General features: G+C 37.9%; 1 protein-coding gene across 3 annotated transcripts in view; it reads left to right on the top strand.

Moving 5' to 3' along the window:
- The window catches only part of KCNK2 (potassium two pore domain channel subfamily K member 2), a 127,102-nt gene that overhangs the window by 52,682 nt on the left and 57,004 nt on the right, over positions 1–17,416 (top strand). For all 3 annotated transcript variants that reach the window (XM_036380635.1, XM_036380634.1, XM_036380636.2), the window contains one exon: positions 13,039–13,156. In XM_036380635.1, the coding sequence (XP_036236528.1) occupies positions 13,039–13,156 (118 nt within the window). The remainder of the gene's footprint in view (positions 1–13,038; positions 13,157–17,416) is intronic.

The following is a 17,416-nucleotide window of genomic DNA, read 5'->3' as shown; positions in this document are numbered from 1 at the left end:
CACTGTGGACTTCCTACTTTGATCTTAAATCTCAATTTTCTCTGCTTCTTAAAGGCACATCCACAAATGATGTACATTGCTGTGTTCCTATTAACATGACTTTACCCTTGCAGGTCACCTGTCTCAGAACCATGGGAGATACTTATTTGCAGTAGCACAGAACTAGATCTGGAGCCTTATAAATCCCCTTCCAACTTAACTCCCATGTTCTTATGAATATCCAGTGGCACTGGAGGGAATAGCAGAGGGCTGCCAAATCACATCAGTTCTGGGCATGGGACAATGAAATGGGAGACTCGAGTGAACAGTCAAGAGTTGGCAAGGATTGACTCCTTCCTTAGCAGTGTCCATGGGGCTATCTGAGTCTACAGAGCCCAAGATGGGACAGGGAAAGGGTGTTGGGCACCCAGACGATGGCGAGCAGGAACTCTGGAGCATGCCAGATGCATGGGCAGAAAAAATTCTGGAAGTGTTGTTTGTCAGCAGGTATGGCTAGGAGTTTAGAAGCTGGTTTTACCTCTCTAGACCAATCTGCATTGAGCATCAGCATGGACATGTTTTCTTTTTTCAGTTTTAAATATAGAGTTCTGATGTGCTGAGTTATTTTTATGGTACACTACTTCTGAATTTTAAAGGTAAGATGGGAAAATGTCTTGTATTTTGTGATTTCTCCCCTGCTTTTTTGCTAAAATATATTCCAAAACTGCTACCCTTAAAATGCCTGTAAGACAGTTCCTCTCTCCACGAGTCCAGCCAGGCATGCCTGAGGAGATGCTGCTGATAGTGATTTAGATGCTGTGTAATAACTGTGTTCCAGTGGTTTGACCAGCAGAATGTGAGACAATCTTTCAGAGAAATACACAAGCACATTCTGATGAAAAATAACTCTTGTAGCTACTATAAATATCCTCCTATGAAATTTTTAGGTCAGATACTGCACTTGTGAAGATAAAAAAAGAAATTTTGAAGCAATATTATCTTACATCATCTATGAGATGGACCTTAAGGCAAAAACTGTTGAAGTTTGCTCTGGAGTACTTAGATATTTTAGCATTTATGATTCTCTGCCCAGAAGCATAGATTGATAATAAAAAAGCACTTCATCAGCATTCAATGCCCATTTGAAGTTCTGTGTAAAATAAATGAGTTTCGGTACAACCATCAGAGAAGATAACCATATCAGCATCAGCTTCCATCTCCACTAATGATCTTGCCACAACCAGAAAAACACAGGCGTGTGGAGCATGGGCAAGTGACATAGACTCCCACAGCACATGGATGAGAGAGAATTGTGGAAAGAGTTTGCTCTGCTTGCTGTTGGGGTAAATGGAAAACTTAATTTGCCCTTGATCCCCTCTGCTTCTCTGTAAAGAGCACCATGATGTGTAGGTAGGAATGTGCTGGTCCACTCCTTTCACAGGAGCAGAGCTGGGGCACAGGGAGCCTCTTTGGGTGCCTTGCTTTATGCAGAGTAAGTGTTAGTCAATGGCATCAAGTCAGTGACATTAAGGGTTGAGAAATTCTGCTTTCCCAAAGTAAAATGGAAAAGCAATGGTAAAAGAGAGTCTCTAATTCATTTTTCCAGATCTAGGCTACTATCTTTCTCACTGGGGTTATATTTCTTCCCTGGTTGCCACTTTGCCACAAAAACTAAATTAGTGAAATACATTTTTTCTCCCTGGGATTATGTCTGACTGCTATTACAATATAATGCAGTGTTTCTCCAGTTTTTGTTAGATGTCTGTAAGAATAAAAATAAATAGTGCGTGCAAGGAAAAAGTAAATGTTATTTAAGAATTCACTGAAAGCTATAAAACCGAAAATTATTATGTACTAGAGTAGAAGGGAGCTGGAATGATTAGTTTGTGTGAAGAAAATTACAGAGCTTACAGACTGTAATGTCTTCTTTAATCAAGTATTTACCTTGAGTCAAACTATAATGAAATTCATTGCAACTTTTCTTTTTGAACTTTGTGTTCTGGGAATCCAGATACTGTTTTGGTTCTTTCATGCTAGTCATTGCTGAAGGTGCTTGTCATACCAGGCTTTTTCAATCTTCACAAACTTCTGCTCTGGAGTTTAATCCCTACTCTGAAGCAGGCTTGACTACCCAAAGACTGCCCACAGGCAGTGCAATATGTGGTAGCTTATTCAGGTGAGCACATCAGAGACACTCATTAGAGACAACAAATTCAGCTAAAAAAAAAAAAAAAAAGCACAAGTGGAATGACAGTCCAGTTTCCAGCACCCAGGAGCTGTGGAGTTTCCAGGACCTTGGCTAAAATCTTCCTTTTGTTACAAAGCTGTTTAAAACAGTGTTGTGTGTTTCTATATATACATAAAGGATAGGGATTTTTCCCTTCCTGTTTACCCATCCTTATTTTACCTCACCAATCCCCAGAACCTGTCCTGCTACAACAATATATACTGTTGCCAACTCTTCAGCAGGCACAGGTTTATTCTCTGGGCTTTGAATTCCTGAAACTTTGTATTGTCACATTGATTGTGTGGCTCCTCTGGGTGTACTAGGTGAGAATTATACTTTTACAGACATCATATATTTTATATAGATGTAAAATATGGGGCAACAGAGAGCTGCTATGCAGCCTAGAAAATGTGCAAAGGTATTGGAATAGAGTGCTTTGAGGATGGCAGTGAGGTAAATTCAGCTGCCTCAGAAAAAGGACCTGTGTTTTCCTCATAACTTTTCAACCCCATCCAGCAGCTTTATTCCTGTGCTGACAAAAAAAAAAAAAAAAAAAAAAAAGCATGTTCTTTATGACTTCTTCTGTCTCAGACTTCCATGGTCCAGCATTGCAAATCTTTCAGTATAAAGCACTTCAGTTGTTGCCTCACTGTCACAGAAAATACCTGAAATAAACAACAGCAATGCATGACCTTGAGAGGTATATCCAGGTACATAATTTGATATTTTGTGAGCACTTCCATTTAGTGCCATATTAAAAATGTGCACAAGTCATGCAGAGCATATCTGTACACCCAAGAGACCAGTTTTTCCAGGCAATTCCAGCTCCTTTGGCTGTAGCCTGAAGCCAGCATTAAGTGGATCACTGGACGCTGTCCACAGTGGTGCTGAGGTGGGCAGTGCACAGCACTCAGTGGTGGTATATCTAAATTTACAACTAGAGAAATACCCCAGGAGGGAGGCCTGTAAAAGTACAAACACTACCTGGGTGAGTAATGAGAATACAACAGAGCACAGAGCAGCAAGCTGTGCATGGTCTGATGTTAAGCTCCATTTTTAAAAAGGTTCATTTGGAAGGTCTTGCAAGGATCTCATTTGGTAACAGAGGAGAAAACATTGATTTGGTTATTTGTGATATCTAATACATTCTAAAACTGCAGAAAGGAATGTGGCCAGGTTCTTTCCTACTTTTTCTTCTTTTGGAGAAGAGTTCTCTACAATTCATCATAAATGGTGGTTTGGTTTCTCTGCCTTGTGCCTGCTCTCAACTTGGCCCTGCCATGCAATGCAAAGTGACAGGTGACAGAATAAAAGAGTAAATGTAGTTTAGACTGTGTGGATTTAATGAATGTATGACAAAGTATATAAACCCGATCTTCATTTACACTAAGAATTTTTTATGTCTCGTGTCCAACAATTTTTCTCTCTCCACTGACCTTTTTGTTGATAGAAGCTGATAGAAACCTGGAAGTAATCCAGATATACACACAAATAACAATAAGCATTAAAGAATGAAATAATTCTCTAGCTGGAGCTCTTGTATCTAATTATTTCAATCTAATTCTAATTTTCTTTTAGTTTGTTGACTGTTTCCTATAGCAAGCTTGCCACTAAGCATTTAAAATGTTAGAGACATCCTCCAAACTCAGATGCACAAAATGTAATGCCAATAACTTTGAAAAAATTCCTGCTATGTTTATGCACCTGTGAATGGTAGCAAATGTAAAGACACCTTAGGTTACACTGCTGATGTTCTGGTGGCACTCATGTCCTCATGCAGTGCTGTGAATCCATGAGACCCTTGTGTCCTCCTTCATGGCATCTCCTGGGGTTGTCTCTGGGAACAGGTGAGCCTGACTGAATTTGATGTTCAGCAATGTCATAAAATTGTCATTACTGTCATTTCATACATCTTGTTCCCTCTAGAGGATCCCAAAGATCCTATGGAGGAAATAAGGTGCATGAAAAAACAGTCAGTTTGCTTTCTCCTTGCCCAGAACTCAAGTTGTTCCTAGGACGTAGGGATGTGGCCAGTATTTTGTGTTGTGGGATGTCTTGGCAACTAGAAGCAACTGTTTGTCCCTATGCCAAAGAAAAAGATTATTAGGAAAAAAAAAAGGAGAAGAACTTTTATGTAAATACCACCTAATTATATATTGCTCAGTAGTTATGTGTTCACATTGACCTTTTTAAACCAAAATGGAAAAAGAAAATCCTTTTAATATCCAAGCAAGTTGTTTAATGCATTATTTGTGCATACAAAAAATAGAAATAAGAAAAATTTTAGTTTTATTATTTTATATATCTAAAATGTCCCAGCAAGCTGGTGTGAATTATTATAATTATTTTAGTGAGTTAATTCTGAAAATTAATAAAGTGTTTTCAAGTAAAGGTACAATGGAACATAAGTTAATAATAGAACATAGTTAATTTCCTGTTCCTTTAGCAGAAAGATCCTTCAAATATATTTATTCTGAAACCCTAACAAGTGGAAAAAAATAGTCGTACACTAAAAAGCACAATCTTTTAATGTGTTCCAAGTGCTATGTATGGTAATTCTTGTCTTATAAAACCTTCATTTTGAAATCTGAACAAGTTTGCAGGATTCTGCACCAAGCTGTCTCAGCAGTAATACTTTTGTAGAGTTTTAAATCCAGCCCCTTTCAGAGCATGTGGCTTCTTCTGAAAACTGAATGCCCACAAAAATGTGCTTGCATTTAAAATAAACAAACAAACCAAAAGAATTAGTGAGCCACCAGGATTAGCTGAACAAACATGGATCCCACAAGTTGATCTCCTTGGGTTCTGTGCAGGCTTGTGTCTAACATCTCTGTGCAGGGATCCAGAGTTGTGTGCCATTCCTGTTTTCATCTCACATTTGTGTCAGCTGCATTGCCTCTTTTCTTTCCATTCATGTCTTAGATTATGAATGAGACCAAGATGGGGATTTTTTTTTTAATCTCCCTTGAGGACAAATGCTTTTTTTTTTTTCCCTCTTTATCTCACTCGAGGGAAGCCTGACATAATTATGAATGACATGGGAGCAGTGTTTCTTTCTTCAAACTGGCATCACCAGAAAGCCATCATGGCTTCTTCTGGGATTAATTTATTGTAAAAATATTTTACTTTAAAGTATGCATTTGCTGTAGTTCCATTTTTATAGTTGAATGTAGGCAACTACATTAAGTTGCACGTCCATCAGTAACTGATTTTGTCTCTTTCACAGGCTTCTTTACAATTTGCAATGTAGCCACAAGAAAATTATATTTGCCTGAAAATTCAGGTATATATTTAATTTCAATTAGATAAGCTATTTGAGCCCTAATTATGTAGAGAACTGTTAAAATACAGTGTAAAGACTTTCTCTCCAAGAGATTATAAGGTATTTGAGTATGCTGTATAATTTTTTAAGATAGGAAAACACAGAGATGCAAAGATCTCGTTTTCAGACAAATACTGCATTTATTTAGACAAGATTAAAATTTATTAACTAAACCTATTAAGCTTGAAACAAATTTTATAATTCTTTGAATCACAGCATTTGTAGATGTTTTCAGTCCTGTGAGCTGTAGCTTACAGGTACTCTAAGCAGGAACTCTTTGAGATAATTTGAATGTATCAGTTTAAAACCTAAATATTCTTAGTCTCTCCTTTTGCAGTTCCTTCTAGACTCTCCAAAAGAAAGCAGAAACTATCCCCTGTCATGATCCTAGCCTGGAAGCAGCACTTATGCTCTGTAAAAACTTAAAGCCTTGAAAAGACTGATAGAGCAGCATAGAAGAAATTGAGGCTGCATTCTATTTTATTTATTTATCTGAGGATCCAAAATAAGATTGCATCAGTTTTTTTAATGTGCCATCTGCATTTCAGTTATGAAGCTTATCACAAATTGCAAATACCAGTAGCAGAGCTGCCTGTTGGTGTTTTCAAAGCAATGAAAGAAGAAATGAAGGACTTCCAAAGCAGTTAAAACACGGGCACAGGAGCTGTAGTTTGGGTTGTTGGCCCTGCATGTGTCTGTCCTTGGTAAGATGTCTGCTCATCAGAGCACTTGGGCTTTATGTACTCTGAGTGTCCTGGCAGTCCTAACTTGTACAGTAACATCCTGTGTCTCTTTTTCTCTTGCTGTGTCTGTGTCTCCTTTCTGTTTCACTCTGTCAGAAATAAATGTTCAGATGTAGTTGTCTCCTTCCACAACCCCTCCCCTCCCAGTTCTACCTGAATCCCCAGATCAGAGAAATATTTATTAAAGATTTCTGTGAAAGACCTTTGACTACACCGTTACCCAGACCTGTGCTTCACACAGACACCCACCTGCTGTTGTTGGGTGTGGATGGGTTGCAGCAGCCCCTGGATTGTGTGCAGTCCTTGCTTAGGCTCCTGCTGTTCTCCCTCTTCTGGCTCTGTACTCAGCTCCTGGAAGGAGGGATTGTTTTTTTTGCCAAACTTTCTTTTACCTGGGAGCATTTTCTCCAGGGACAGGACAGCTCCCTAAGCCAAAAGGATTTTTTAAGCAGTTTTTATCCTTCACAAGCATTATTTGGGGGGAGAATAACAAATAAATTCTAACTGCCCTTGTCACTTTGTTCAAGCAGATTGGTCTCAAACTTTTATTGCTGCTTCCGGTGTTGCGACCCGTAAAGATTACATTTCCTTCAGATGAACAGTTTTATGGACCTAGAACTTAGCTTAGCCTGATTGCATCTGAATGCCAGCTTTTGTCTTAGAAAGGGTGGCAGATATGACTCATTAGTAAGTCAGTTCTGCAGAACAGCTGTTTGCATAATTCTTCCAGTCTGTAATAACTAGGAGCAAAGAAAAGCCTTCTTCCCTGAACGTGCATGTGTATGTACATGTATATATATGTGTATGTACACACAGAGAATTTATACACATGGAAACCCATGGGGTTTGCAATGCATATTTAAAATAGAAATGTTGTTCATTATGTTTCTGCATGTTTTTAGTTTAAGTAGCTGTGAAAGAGGGTGAAAATAATCCTTCAGTTCTTCAGTATGTGGGGTACTAGTCTCCAGTGTAGAACACACTCATATGTTATACAAACTGAAAAGAAAAACAAGGAGTCACAGAATTATAATACAAATATTATTTCAATCTCTTCAACATCAAGGCCCAAACCCATGTGTTTTGAGGCTGAAGAGTTGTTTGTTAAGTGTTAAAAGCATCCTGGTGTGCCTTTGAACTGAGAACTAGGATTTCCATGCCTTGTAAACCAAAGCTGAAATAAAAACACAGGACTTGGGCAGTAGCTGGGCCATATGAGGTGAATCTTTACACTATAAAGGGAGAGTGCCCTTGTCAAAAGGCAGCAGAACTATAGCAGTGGAGGAAGAAATCCAGGCTGAGAAATGGTTTTCAGAAACTTTGAGGCACATCTGACTTTTTTGACACCACTTGTCAAATGACTGCCAGGAAGCACAAGCTAACCCCTGACAAGCTGGGTAACGAAAGAAAGCACACTCTGGATCTTATCAGAAGCATAATTTGAGGTGATTCTATTTTAATCTTAAGTAGGAGAGCTAAGAGTAATGAACTGTTGTGTTACATCATTTCATAGAAGTGAAGTGACTGGAAGATGGTACAAAAACATGTATTCAGAGCCTGGTGTGGAACAAGGAGATGAGCACTGGAGTGACTGGTTTGACACATACTTATTTCTGCCTGATTTCCATGTGAGACAACAGTTGACTACCAGAGGCCAGCCTTCATACTTTATAAACTCTCCCTATTTTCCTGTGTCTCTGCATCCACTTAGTGGATGTGGCTCTCTGGCCAGCAGGCTGCCTTTTCTCAGTCAATGCCATTGACTCCTTGCAGGGTCAGAGCACCAGAAGATGAAATCCCTGACCTAGAATTGTCTTATTTTCTCAGAAAATTACTGTGCTGTTCAAAAGACTGCTTTATCTCCTGTTTTGACAGAAGAAAAGTCACAGTATTCTATGTCTTAATCTGCAAAGTAAAGTTCAGCATGGCCTCTACAGAGAGATGCCTGCATGACCACAGGAATAACACAAAACTGCACAATGTATTAGAAAGTGTTTCTAAATTATATAGGAAATTAAATACTGACATTCAATTAAAATGTGATTTGTGTTCTCATGCTCCTTTTCCCTGAGTTCTGATTTCACGCAAAAAATGTGTGGTGTGAAAGCAATGCTTATGTGCTTTTGGAGCTCTGCTCATGCCTGGCCTGTCCACTCTGGGCTCAATCATCTCTACCTCTTTTCTCTGATACTCTGCTAAAGCTTGTTCCCAAATGTGGCTGCAAAGCCAACTAGCTGGGATGTGTAGGTGTAGTGCAAGTGAGGACGTGATCTCAGACACACTTCATGCCTATCCTAAGATACAGTACAGGGGAAGCCTAAGAATTCACCTAACTCAAAAATAGGAATTTTCTAAAATTTTAAAATATCAAAATTTTATCTCAATTCTCTTCACTATCAAAAAAAGGCCTGATTTTTTCACCATTATAAAGATAATTAAAGAAGAAAAGCATATTACTGTAACTTATATACTATAATTTTAAAAATCATTGTGCATAGAGGCCTTGATTGGGTGCCATGTGCTGGGTGACCCACCCTCTGCTCAGTCCTCACTCACCTCATATGAAACAAGTACTAGACAAAGACTCTGGAAGAAGGTGAGGCAAGTGAAATAGTCTGCATAATTTAAGAATTTAATCTGTCCACATTCCTGTTCTAATGCTGACCAATTCCATAGTGTTGAAACAAAACTGATTTTTATAACAATTTATTTTGTATATGGAAAAAAATACTAGAAAAATTGCCACTGAGGAGGTCAGTTAACTTTAATAATGGAAAATAATTTTTACAAGTCAAGAAGTTCCCATGTTAAAATCACACGAAGTGTTTAAAGGCTGCAGCATATCATGACTGTACAGATTATAGAGTTTCCATGATTCTGCTTTTAGATTCAAAATGCACAGTTACTGTCACTAGTGTTTCAGTTAGGAGAAACCTAAGGTCTCAAGAAATTAGGGACAGAGGGAGAGAAAGAAAAGGAAGGAAGGCAGGAAGGCAGGAAGGAAGGAAGGCAGGAAGGAAGGCAGGAAGGCAGGAAGGAAGGAAGGAAGGAAGGAAGGAAGGAAGGAAGGAAGGAAGGAAGGAAGGAAGGAAGGAAGGAAGGAAGGAAGGAAGGAAGGAAGGAAGGAAGGAAGGAAGGAAGGAAGTCAAATTCATGACAAGTGAAGTTTGCAGTAGTAGTAAGACATCAATCAAAAAATAGGCTGAAAGACCATGAGTTAAGGTGGCAGACAGCTCTGACAGTGAATAACAAGCCTGTTATTTGAAGGCTAAGGCTGAGATCCTGTCCCTTAGTGAAGTTAGTGGAGCCCAGGTTTTCATTCAGGGCTAGAGAAGTGTTAATATCCAGTGCCCTGGGTAAGTTTGTGTGGTGGACATGTCACAAAGATGCTGCCCTGAAATTCTTGCCCTGAAATGCGCGTGTGTTAGGAGTTATGCAATATATTACTTTCTTCTTAAATTTTTCTTGGTAATAGTCTTAGATGATGATCTTCTTATGATTGCTGACCAGACTAAGAAAAGTCATCCTCTGATCCAAAGAACTGCAAATGCAGCCATCCTTCCTGAAGAAGCTGCAGGCAACATTCAAGACTTTATGAGACAGCAGTGTTGACCTCAGTACACCAGTAACCTTACCCACCTGTTGCCCCTGTTAGTCAGGAACACTCTCACAGATGACTCTGAAGGCATGAAATGCAGCAGCTTTGTTGGTATCCAGTCTAGCTTCTCCCAAACATGGTCACATCCCAGAAGAAAGCATAACATTGTGTGTTTGGAAACAACAGCCCAGTGATGATGAAGGCATCATCTGGCCCTTTATGACTAAAACTATGCTGAAAACAATTGACAAATTTACAAATGTGAATCAGTAAATGTACAAAGAAAGTCAATGAGAAATACTGGCAGTAAAAAAAAACTTTTTAAAAAAACTTATATATATTATTTTCTTCTTAAATTATATATGATGTACAACAGGTTTGTTTAAATAGGTGAATATAGTATTTAATAATAAAGAGTTTTCAGTTTTGAAAGAAAGAGGAAGCTGAGTGGTCTGTAAGATCATTAATTTCTTGAAGGAGACAAATCAGAAATGGCTTTTCAAGTGTTCCTCATAACATAAGAACTTAAAAAATTATTTTGAAATACATACAAACTCTCAAAAGGGAAATATGCTTTAAATGATCCACAAGTAATTTGAAGATCTTACTGCCACAGAACGACTTGGCTTCCAAAAAACAAGTGAGCTCCAAAAGTAATTAGATAAATAAATGGCAAAGCAATTCACCCAAGCCAATCTGAACACCACGATGCAGATGCAGCCTCCTACTCAGAAAGTCCCTAAAAGTGTGCATAGTCAGAACTTAGGAGGCTGTATGAAAAGGAAGCATCTCTGAAAGCAGCCCTGATTATTTTTCTGATTAGCAGTTGGATAAAATCAGAGACATAATAATAGTGGCTAATTGTCTTTTGTAGCCATCTGTTGTGCCTTGGGCAGTTTTGGGTTAAGCTGTATTTTTTTTTTCCAGGAAAAATGTAGGTGTGGTAGATGAAGTCAGGAAATGCATAGCTGTAGTGGGCTGTTGAGCAGTTTAGATTGGAACACCTTTCATATAAAAGGCCTTGAGGTACATAGGGCTTCAAAAATGTACAGTGATGGTAAAAGCCCTGAATTTTACAAATCCATTTTACATCTGGATTTGTATAAAACTTGATCTTGCTGGACTGTCTGAGCAATCTGAATTTTACAAATCCATTTTATATCTGGATTTGTATAAAACTTGTTCTTGCTGGACTGTCTGAACAGGTGCATTGCTCTGGGAGCACCTTCATCCAGTACAAGAAATTGTAATGAAACAAGAATGGTTCCAAAAATTGCATTGATCCAGTGCTATATCATAGAATGTCCCACTGGAGTGTGGTCCCATGTGCAGATACCAGGATTTGTGATGGCAGCTCTTAGTGCCCTGAAATGTAACAGCACTTGGTGAGCCCTGTATAACACAGCACGCTGATTCCCACTTCCTTGTAAATTAAAGGAATATCTGTGTTGTGTAAATTATAAAATCAATTCAACTGGTGGTTTTCACATGCCTCTTAGTCTGGTGTGTCCCTTCCTACACGGATGGAAACACCTGTCAGTATCAGTGCTGCTGTATTTGCTCCTGCCAAGATGGACATCATGTATAATGTAGAAGATTTATCCTTCCAGCAGAAAGGAAAATTAAACTCTCATTCCCCTCACTTTCCTCATCCTTACTCCTTCCTCAGTAAGATTGAAAATTCCACTTCTTTGGTGTCTGTCTCTGTGTTATTTAAAAAAGAAAAGTTTAAAAAAATAAGTTAAAAGTTTGTCTAAAGATACCCCAGCTGGTTCTGTTGACAACCCTGGATGGTGGAAATGGTTTAGGTTTGGCAGGAAGATCCTGTGGCTGCAGAGGTGCAGCAGTGGGATCAGAATGGTTCCTTTTGTGCATCTGAGCTTTGAAAGTGGCAAACTGGAAATGTTGGATTTAAGCTGGATTTCATGTTGGATTTAAGTTCCATAATAAAAATAGATGTCCTGGTTAATCCCACATTGTTACTTCATAATCTCTGTCCAGACCAAGTGACTTCTGTGGGGACAGTTGAGTAGCAGAAATGTTTTAATTTCCAAATAATCAATGTATTTTGGAACTGAAAAAAATTCTTACTACTGTACAACACTGTTCCTCTGCAACAGACTGCCTAAAGGGAAGATGGCTCTGGTCTTTCCTATCACTGAATATATTTATGTACCTAATTATTGTTGTAAATCTTGCCAAGCAGGAACTACTAGTCGGTTGAAATGCTCATTTTCACTTTGTGGTATTGCTTCCTCTGTTTTTCTTTTGTTAGACACCAATTATCACAAGTATCATAATTAGAAATAAATCCTGTTTTAAAGTTTGAGAATTAAATGAAAACTTATACTTTTAAAAATATTGATCACAAGTTTAAAAATACTTTTTCTTTAACTCAAATACCAGTATATATCTGCAATTGTGATATAACAAAACAGGAACACATTTTGTAATAAGAATTCACAGTAGCTGATACTGCTGAAAGAAGAAAAGTCCAATTTCTTGAGACTATGAAGATGTCACTTGTGGCAAGCTTGTTGATTTTATTTGCTAGGACTGAATTTTTCAAGAACAACATTTCTGAAATATATAGTTGTATAGAGATACATGTTTGATATTTTACTGAATTTTTGCTGCTATAGTGAAAGTTTTATAATTGTATATGTAATAGCTTTAATTATTGAAATGTCTGTTTTATAAGAGTGTTTCATTCTTTGGAATTAATTTGATACAGAACAATGCATGGGCATTTTTTTCTTGGTGTTTTAAAATGACTGTTTTTAAGAAGTCCATTTGCTTGCCTAACACAACACAGGAACATTGTGGGAAACTCTCATTATAAATTTTGTCTAATGCATGTTTTTCTTCACCAAATAGTTACAGCAGTAAAAATAATTGTGTTTGTCTTCTAACTAAGATATAAATATCACAGATTTTGCATTCTCCCCAATGGTCTGGACTTTACAGCTCTTCTGAATTGCCTGGGGTGGTTGTTGAAGAATAAATTGTAGCCTGACGGAGTGAAAAAGCTCAAGTAAAGCAACACAGATCCTTTTCTGATTTAGTGCTTGCATCAAATAAATTATTTAATCAATTTATTGTATAATATATATATACATATGAATACAATTGTTTCATCAATATTGACAAAATCTTTTTAAACTTGCAGCAAGTAGTGGCAGCAATAAATGCAGGAATCATACCTTTAGGAAACACATCTGCTCAGAACAGTCACTGGGACTTGGGAAGTTCCTTCTTCTTTGCTGGCACTGTTATTACCACCATAGGTAGGACATAGCTTTTTATCTTTTTATATTCAATGAGCTGAAACTCTTGATTTCCAGTGTATGCATGTATCTGTTAATGGTAAATCTTCCAAATCTTCTGTTTTAAGTAGAGAGTTATTTTCTAGCTGCAGGGGCAGAAATAATAGCTGTCTGTAAAGGAGCCCTAGCTGAGTGATTTTTCTGTAGAAAAAAAAAATGTTGCTGTACATTTCTCTCAAATAACTGAGAGAGGTTGTGGAAATATTTTCTGGGGAAAATTTGGTCAACTGTACAGTCACAAGTGTTAAATAGGGCATGATTTAAAGCACATGTGCATTAAACCATGACTGAGATGGATGGAATTAAAAGCCTGTGTTCTCCCATTTGATGTTTTTATTTTATCTAAATTCTGAAAGAGTCACTGTCCCTCTGAGCAGGTGTAAAAAAAACAGTGTTTGGTATCTCAGTTTCTTCCCTTTGATTATTGTTCACATGGTATGGAGTTAAAAAAATTAATGTAGCTCATAGCTCACAAAAGGGTATTCACAAAGGTAGATGGAAATTTGGAGATGAAATAATGAGAAAAAAATCGAGAGTAATATATAAGGAATTGTAGCATCTTCACAATAATTATCACTACATAATATTTATATGCATATTGTGGTGGAAGAGGATGTTCTTTTCAAGTGTTGTCTGGACCTTTTTTCTTTCTTTATTTAGAAGTGCATCAATACCATATTTTTTGTGTGTTTGAGTATAAACATCATGTCTACATTTATTTGTATGAATATTGTGCCTATGTGATATTTTTCCACATCTAGAGTAACTGAAACACAGGTTTAGTGAAACCAGAGAAATTCTTACATCCTTGATTTGCAGCAAATTTACTGATTTTACAGTAGTACCTCCTCATGGTGATAAAAACCATCAAGTACTGAAAAATCTAATTAAAATTAAAGGATGTAACCAAAAAGAATAAGAACTTTAAAAGGATAGGTTTATGATCAGTCTTATGTTATCCTCTTTGGGCACTAAACTTTATGTTTAACTTATGTGAACATCCCTGGTCCTATAGAAAATGCAGAGTAGTTGTTTTACTTCCTAATTAGGATAAAATTTAACATATGAAAGGTGTTCAAGGAATTAAAAGTTCAAAAATGATTTTAAAGCAGTGGAACATTTTGTCTCACCATCTTTTTTTCTAAGTAAAACTAAGGCTTCTCTAAATCAAAATGTTTTCTGATTTAATTTACTGACCTGATTCTACCAAGCCATGTGTAAGTCCAGCTTGGAAGAGAGCAGAGATCTGCAAAGGCATCCAGGCCTGTGATCCACTGTTCCCAAGAGAAAAGATAACCCAATAGGAAATACATTTGAAAATTAATATTTCAGGTCGTTTCTGCAGACCAGAGTTGTCAGAAGCAGGTCAAACTGGGCAACAGTAAATACTTGTTTCAAGTTTTGTGATAGCAGCCTGAGAAAAAAAAATGGGGGGAAAATGTCTCCCATAAAATATTTTGGCTTTGGAGTGGCTGGGTTTCTTTCATCAGGAACCCTTTCTGGTGGGAAGCTCCCAGCCAGTTGCACTTTTGAGCTTTTCTCGGGATCCAAGGGAAGCAAGATTATATGGAATCTGTAGTGTATTGGTGTTGCCTGAATGCTGTGACCCACCTCACCCTGGCTCACAGGGCTTGTGGCGTGACAGAAGGTGGTGCTTGGGTGAAAAGCGCTTGGACAAGTGAATTACCTGGGAAAAGGGTGGTGAGCAGAGCAGCTGGGTGTGCTTTCCCTTAATCTTTGGGTTATTCTGTGCCAGCAAGTGATTTTGTGTTCAGAACAGTACCTTTGAGTATGTGAGTAACTTTTTGAAAATGAAGGCATTCCTTCCAGCTAGAGGGCATATGGTAATAATAACTTGATTTCTCAAGAGAGTCAAAACATGGTTTATGAGCATCTCCAGAGAGCTGCCATAGGTTTCAGATAAACACTACAGATATTCTCTGTGGACAAAGACAGGTCTTTGTAAATTCATAGAATTTACATAGAATAACTTTACAGAAATAATTTGTAAAAGACATTTGATAAATATGAATAAAATGTGTAAATATTACATCCTTTTGTCTGTATACCTTAAGAAGTACTTGCAGATGAGAAAAATGATTACTAGCATTTAGAGACAATGATGGCTTTCCAGCAGGTTCTGTTGCAGCAGATTTTGCAGCTTTCCACACCACGTATTACTATTAATTTTACCATATCACTTAGCCCACACTCTTCCTGGTGATATGTAAGAATGTAAGACATTCAAATGGAACCAGTAGTCTATGAATAGAATTTCTCAAACCTTCCTTTAATGAAAGCAAAGCCTTTTCTTACTGGCAGTAGCACTTGCATCCCACAAATATTTGGTTTCTGAGGAGAGGATAATAAATAAAGCCTTTAGCATCTGCCTAAGCAATAAATAACTGCTTTGCAGTTACTGTTCTTGTTGTATCCCTGTAGTGAACACTGACATGAAAAATATTGGCTATCTGTGGCTGCTGGAGCAGACTAGAACCATCTTCTGGATCTGCTGTAGGTTTCTGAAAGGTTCCATTATGTCTCTAGAGTTCCAAAGCCAACTCACACAAACAGAGCAACACTTCAGAAAACGTGGCTTAATATTTATGTAGCATTTTTTGAAATCTATTATAATCCTTCATGTAACTCAATAAATGTTACAGTGCCTAATATAAAATTAGCAAAATCAGGTTGAATAGAATAGGATGTGATACTGCTACTAGATCTCTTCTAAAAAGTGGATTTAGTTAAGAATCATAATCAAACAGTTTCACAAGGCTTTCTTTAGAACAGGTCCTTGGTTTTAGCTTTGCATTTACTGCTGTGATACAGCACAGAACTTGTTTCAGGAAGGGTTGTAGCTTTGGCTGGCTTAGGTGTTTTTGCTTGTGAATATGTTTCCAGAGCAAATATACCTCATCTCAACAAAGAGATGTGAAATTGCATGATTATTAGTCTGTGCATATGGAATGGTTTCAGACAGTCTCTTAGAGGGAAAAGGGTAACAGAGGTAAATAGGAATATGAAATTATCTATGAAAAATATTGTTGCATTGTTCCCTGGGATACTGTGCATGCTGCAAAGTACAAAAGAACCTCTTTTTGTCTACCTGAAAATGTCATTACCCAGTCAGTCCTTCTCCAAGACCACATGACCAAAGAAAAGAAAAAAGAGGGCTGGGGAGAAAAGCAAGAAAAATGGTAACTTAATCATAAAGCTGGAGATAGTGCTGAGGAGGAAGGGAAAATAACCTGTATGCTTTTTTTTTTTTTTTGCCTGTCTTTTCAGTCTGAGTTCATTGCTGGTACTGTGCATGGTTTGTAACCTCTGGTTCATTTCCTTCAATAGGTAGCTGAACTTAGAGATGGGCATACAGACACAAACTGTACACACCCCAATTTCCCTCAGATTTATGTTTTGGTGCCGGGGAAAGTTTTATATTGGTAGCAGGGTAAAAAAGCAGACCTGTCATTTTGAAGCTTGAGACCTGTGTCCAGTACAATGAAAAAACAAAGAAGACATGCCAAGGCCTTGAGCTCAGAAAGTTGTTTTCCCAAATGTCTGGTGTCTCAGCACATGAAAAATGCAGTGTCCTCTGTAATACAAGAAACTACATGGCGAAACCTCTGCTAGCCTGCTATGGATCTTCATCTAAAAGAGCTGCGTTATTTCCACTCTTATTCCAGACAACCTTATTCCAGTCATGATTTTTTCAAGCACTGCAAGGTAGGCATATGGGAAGAGTGTTCATTCAGGCTCCTGGAAGATGGAGTGCCTTGGATGGCAGTTGAGAGCACGGTGGCAGTGCCAGCAGCCTCGCTGGCAGCTGTGGTTTGCCAGAGTGCATCCTTCCAAACAGAGCTCCGTTAGTGCCTTGCTGGAGTGCATCTTTCAAACAGAGCCTTAGCACTCAAGGATGCATCACAGCTCCATGGATGTCCAAATCCAACAGTTGCCAAAAACTGGGTCCAACAAATCCAAAAAGGAAGAACACATCATTTCTTCTTGTCCTTTTCAAATGTCCTGGCAACTTTCGCTGCCACCAGTCCTTGACTTTGAACCCAACATCTCATGTTCACTGAACATGAAAACTGAAGAAACTGAACCTCTTGAGAAGTTTACTCATGACTAATGTCTTTAATTTAGGTTCATGAATTTAGCTATGGGAATATGGGGTTTTGGGGTCCAAAAGCGTAACAACACTTTTGTGTGCGAAAGAAT

Source organism: Molothrus ater, chromosome 3 (genome assembly GCF_012460135.2).
Source record: "Molothrus ater isolate BHLD 08-10-18 breed brown headed cowbird chromosome 3, BPBGC_Mater_1.1, whole genome shotgun sequence".
Lineage (NCBI taxonomy): Eukaryota > Metazoa > Chordata > Aves > Passeriformes > Icteridae > Molothrus > Molothrus ater.
Note: the sequence above shows the minus strand (reverse complement) of the source record. Positions and strands in the feature narration are given on the sequence as shown.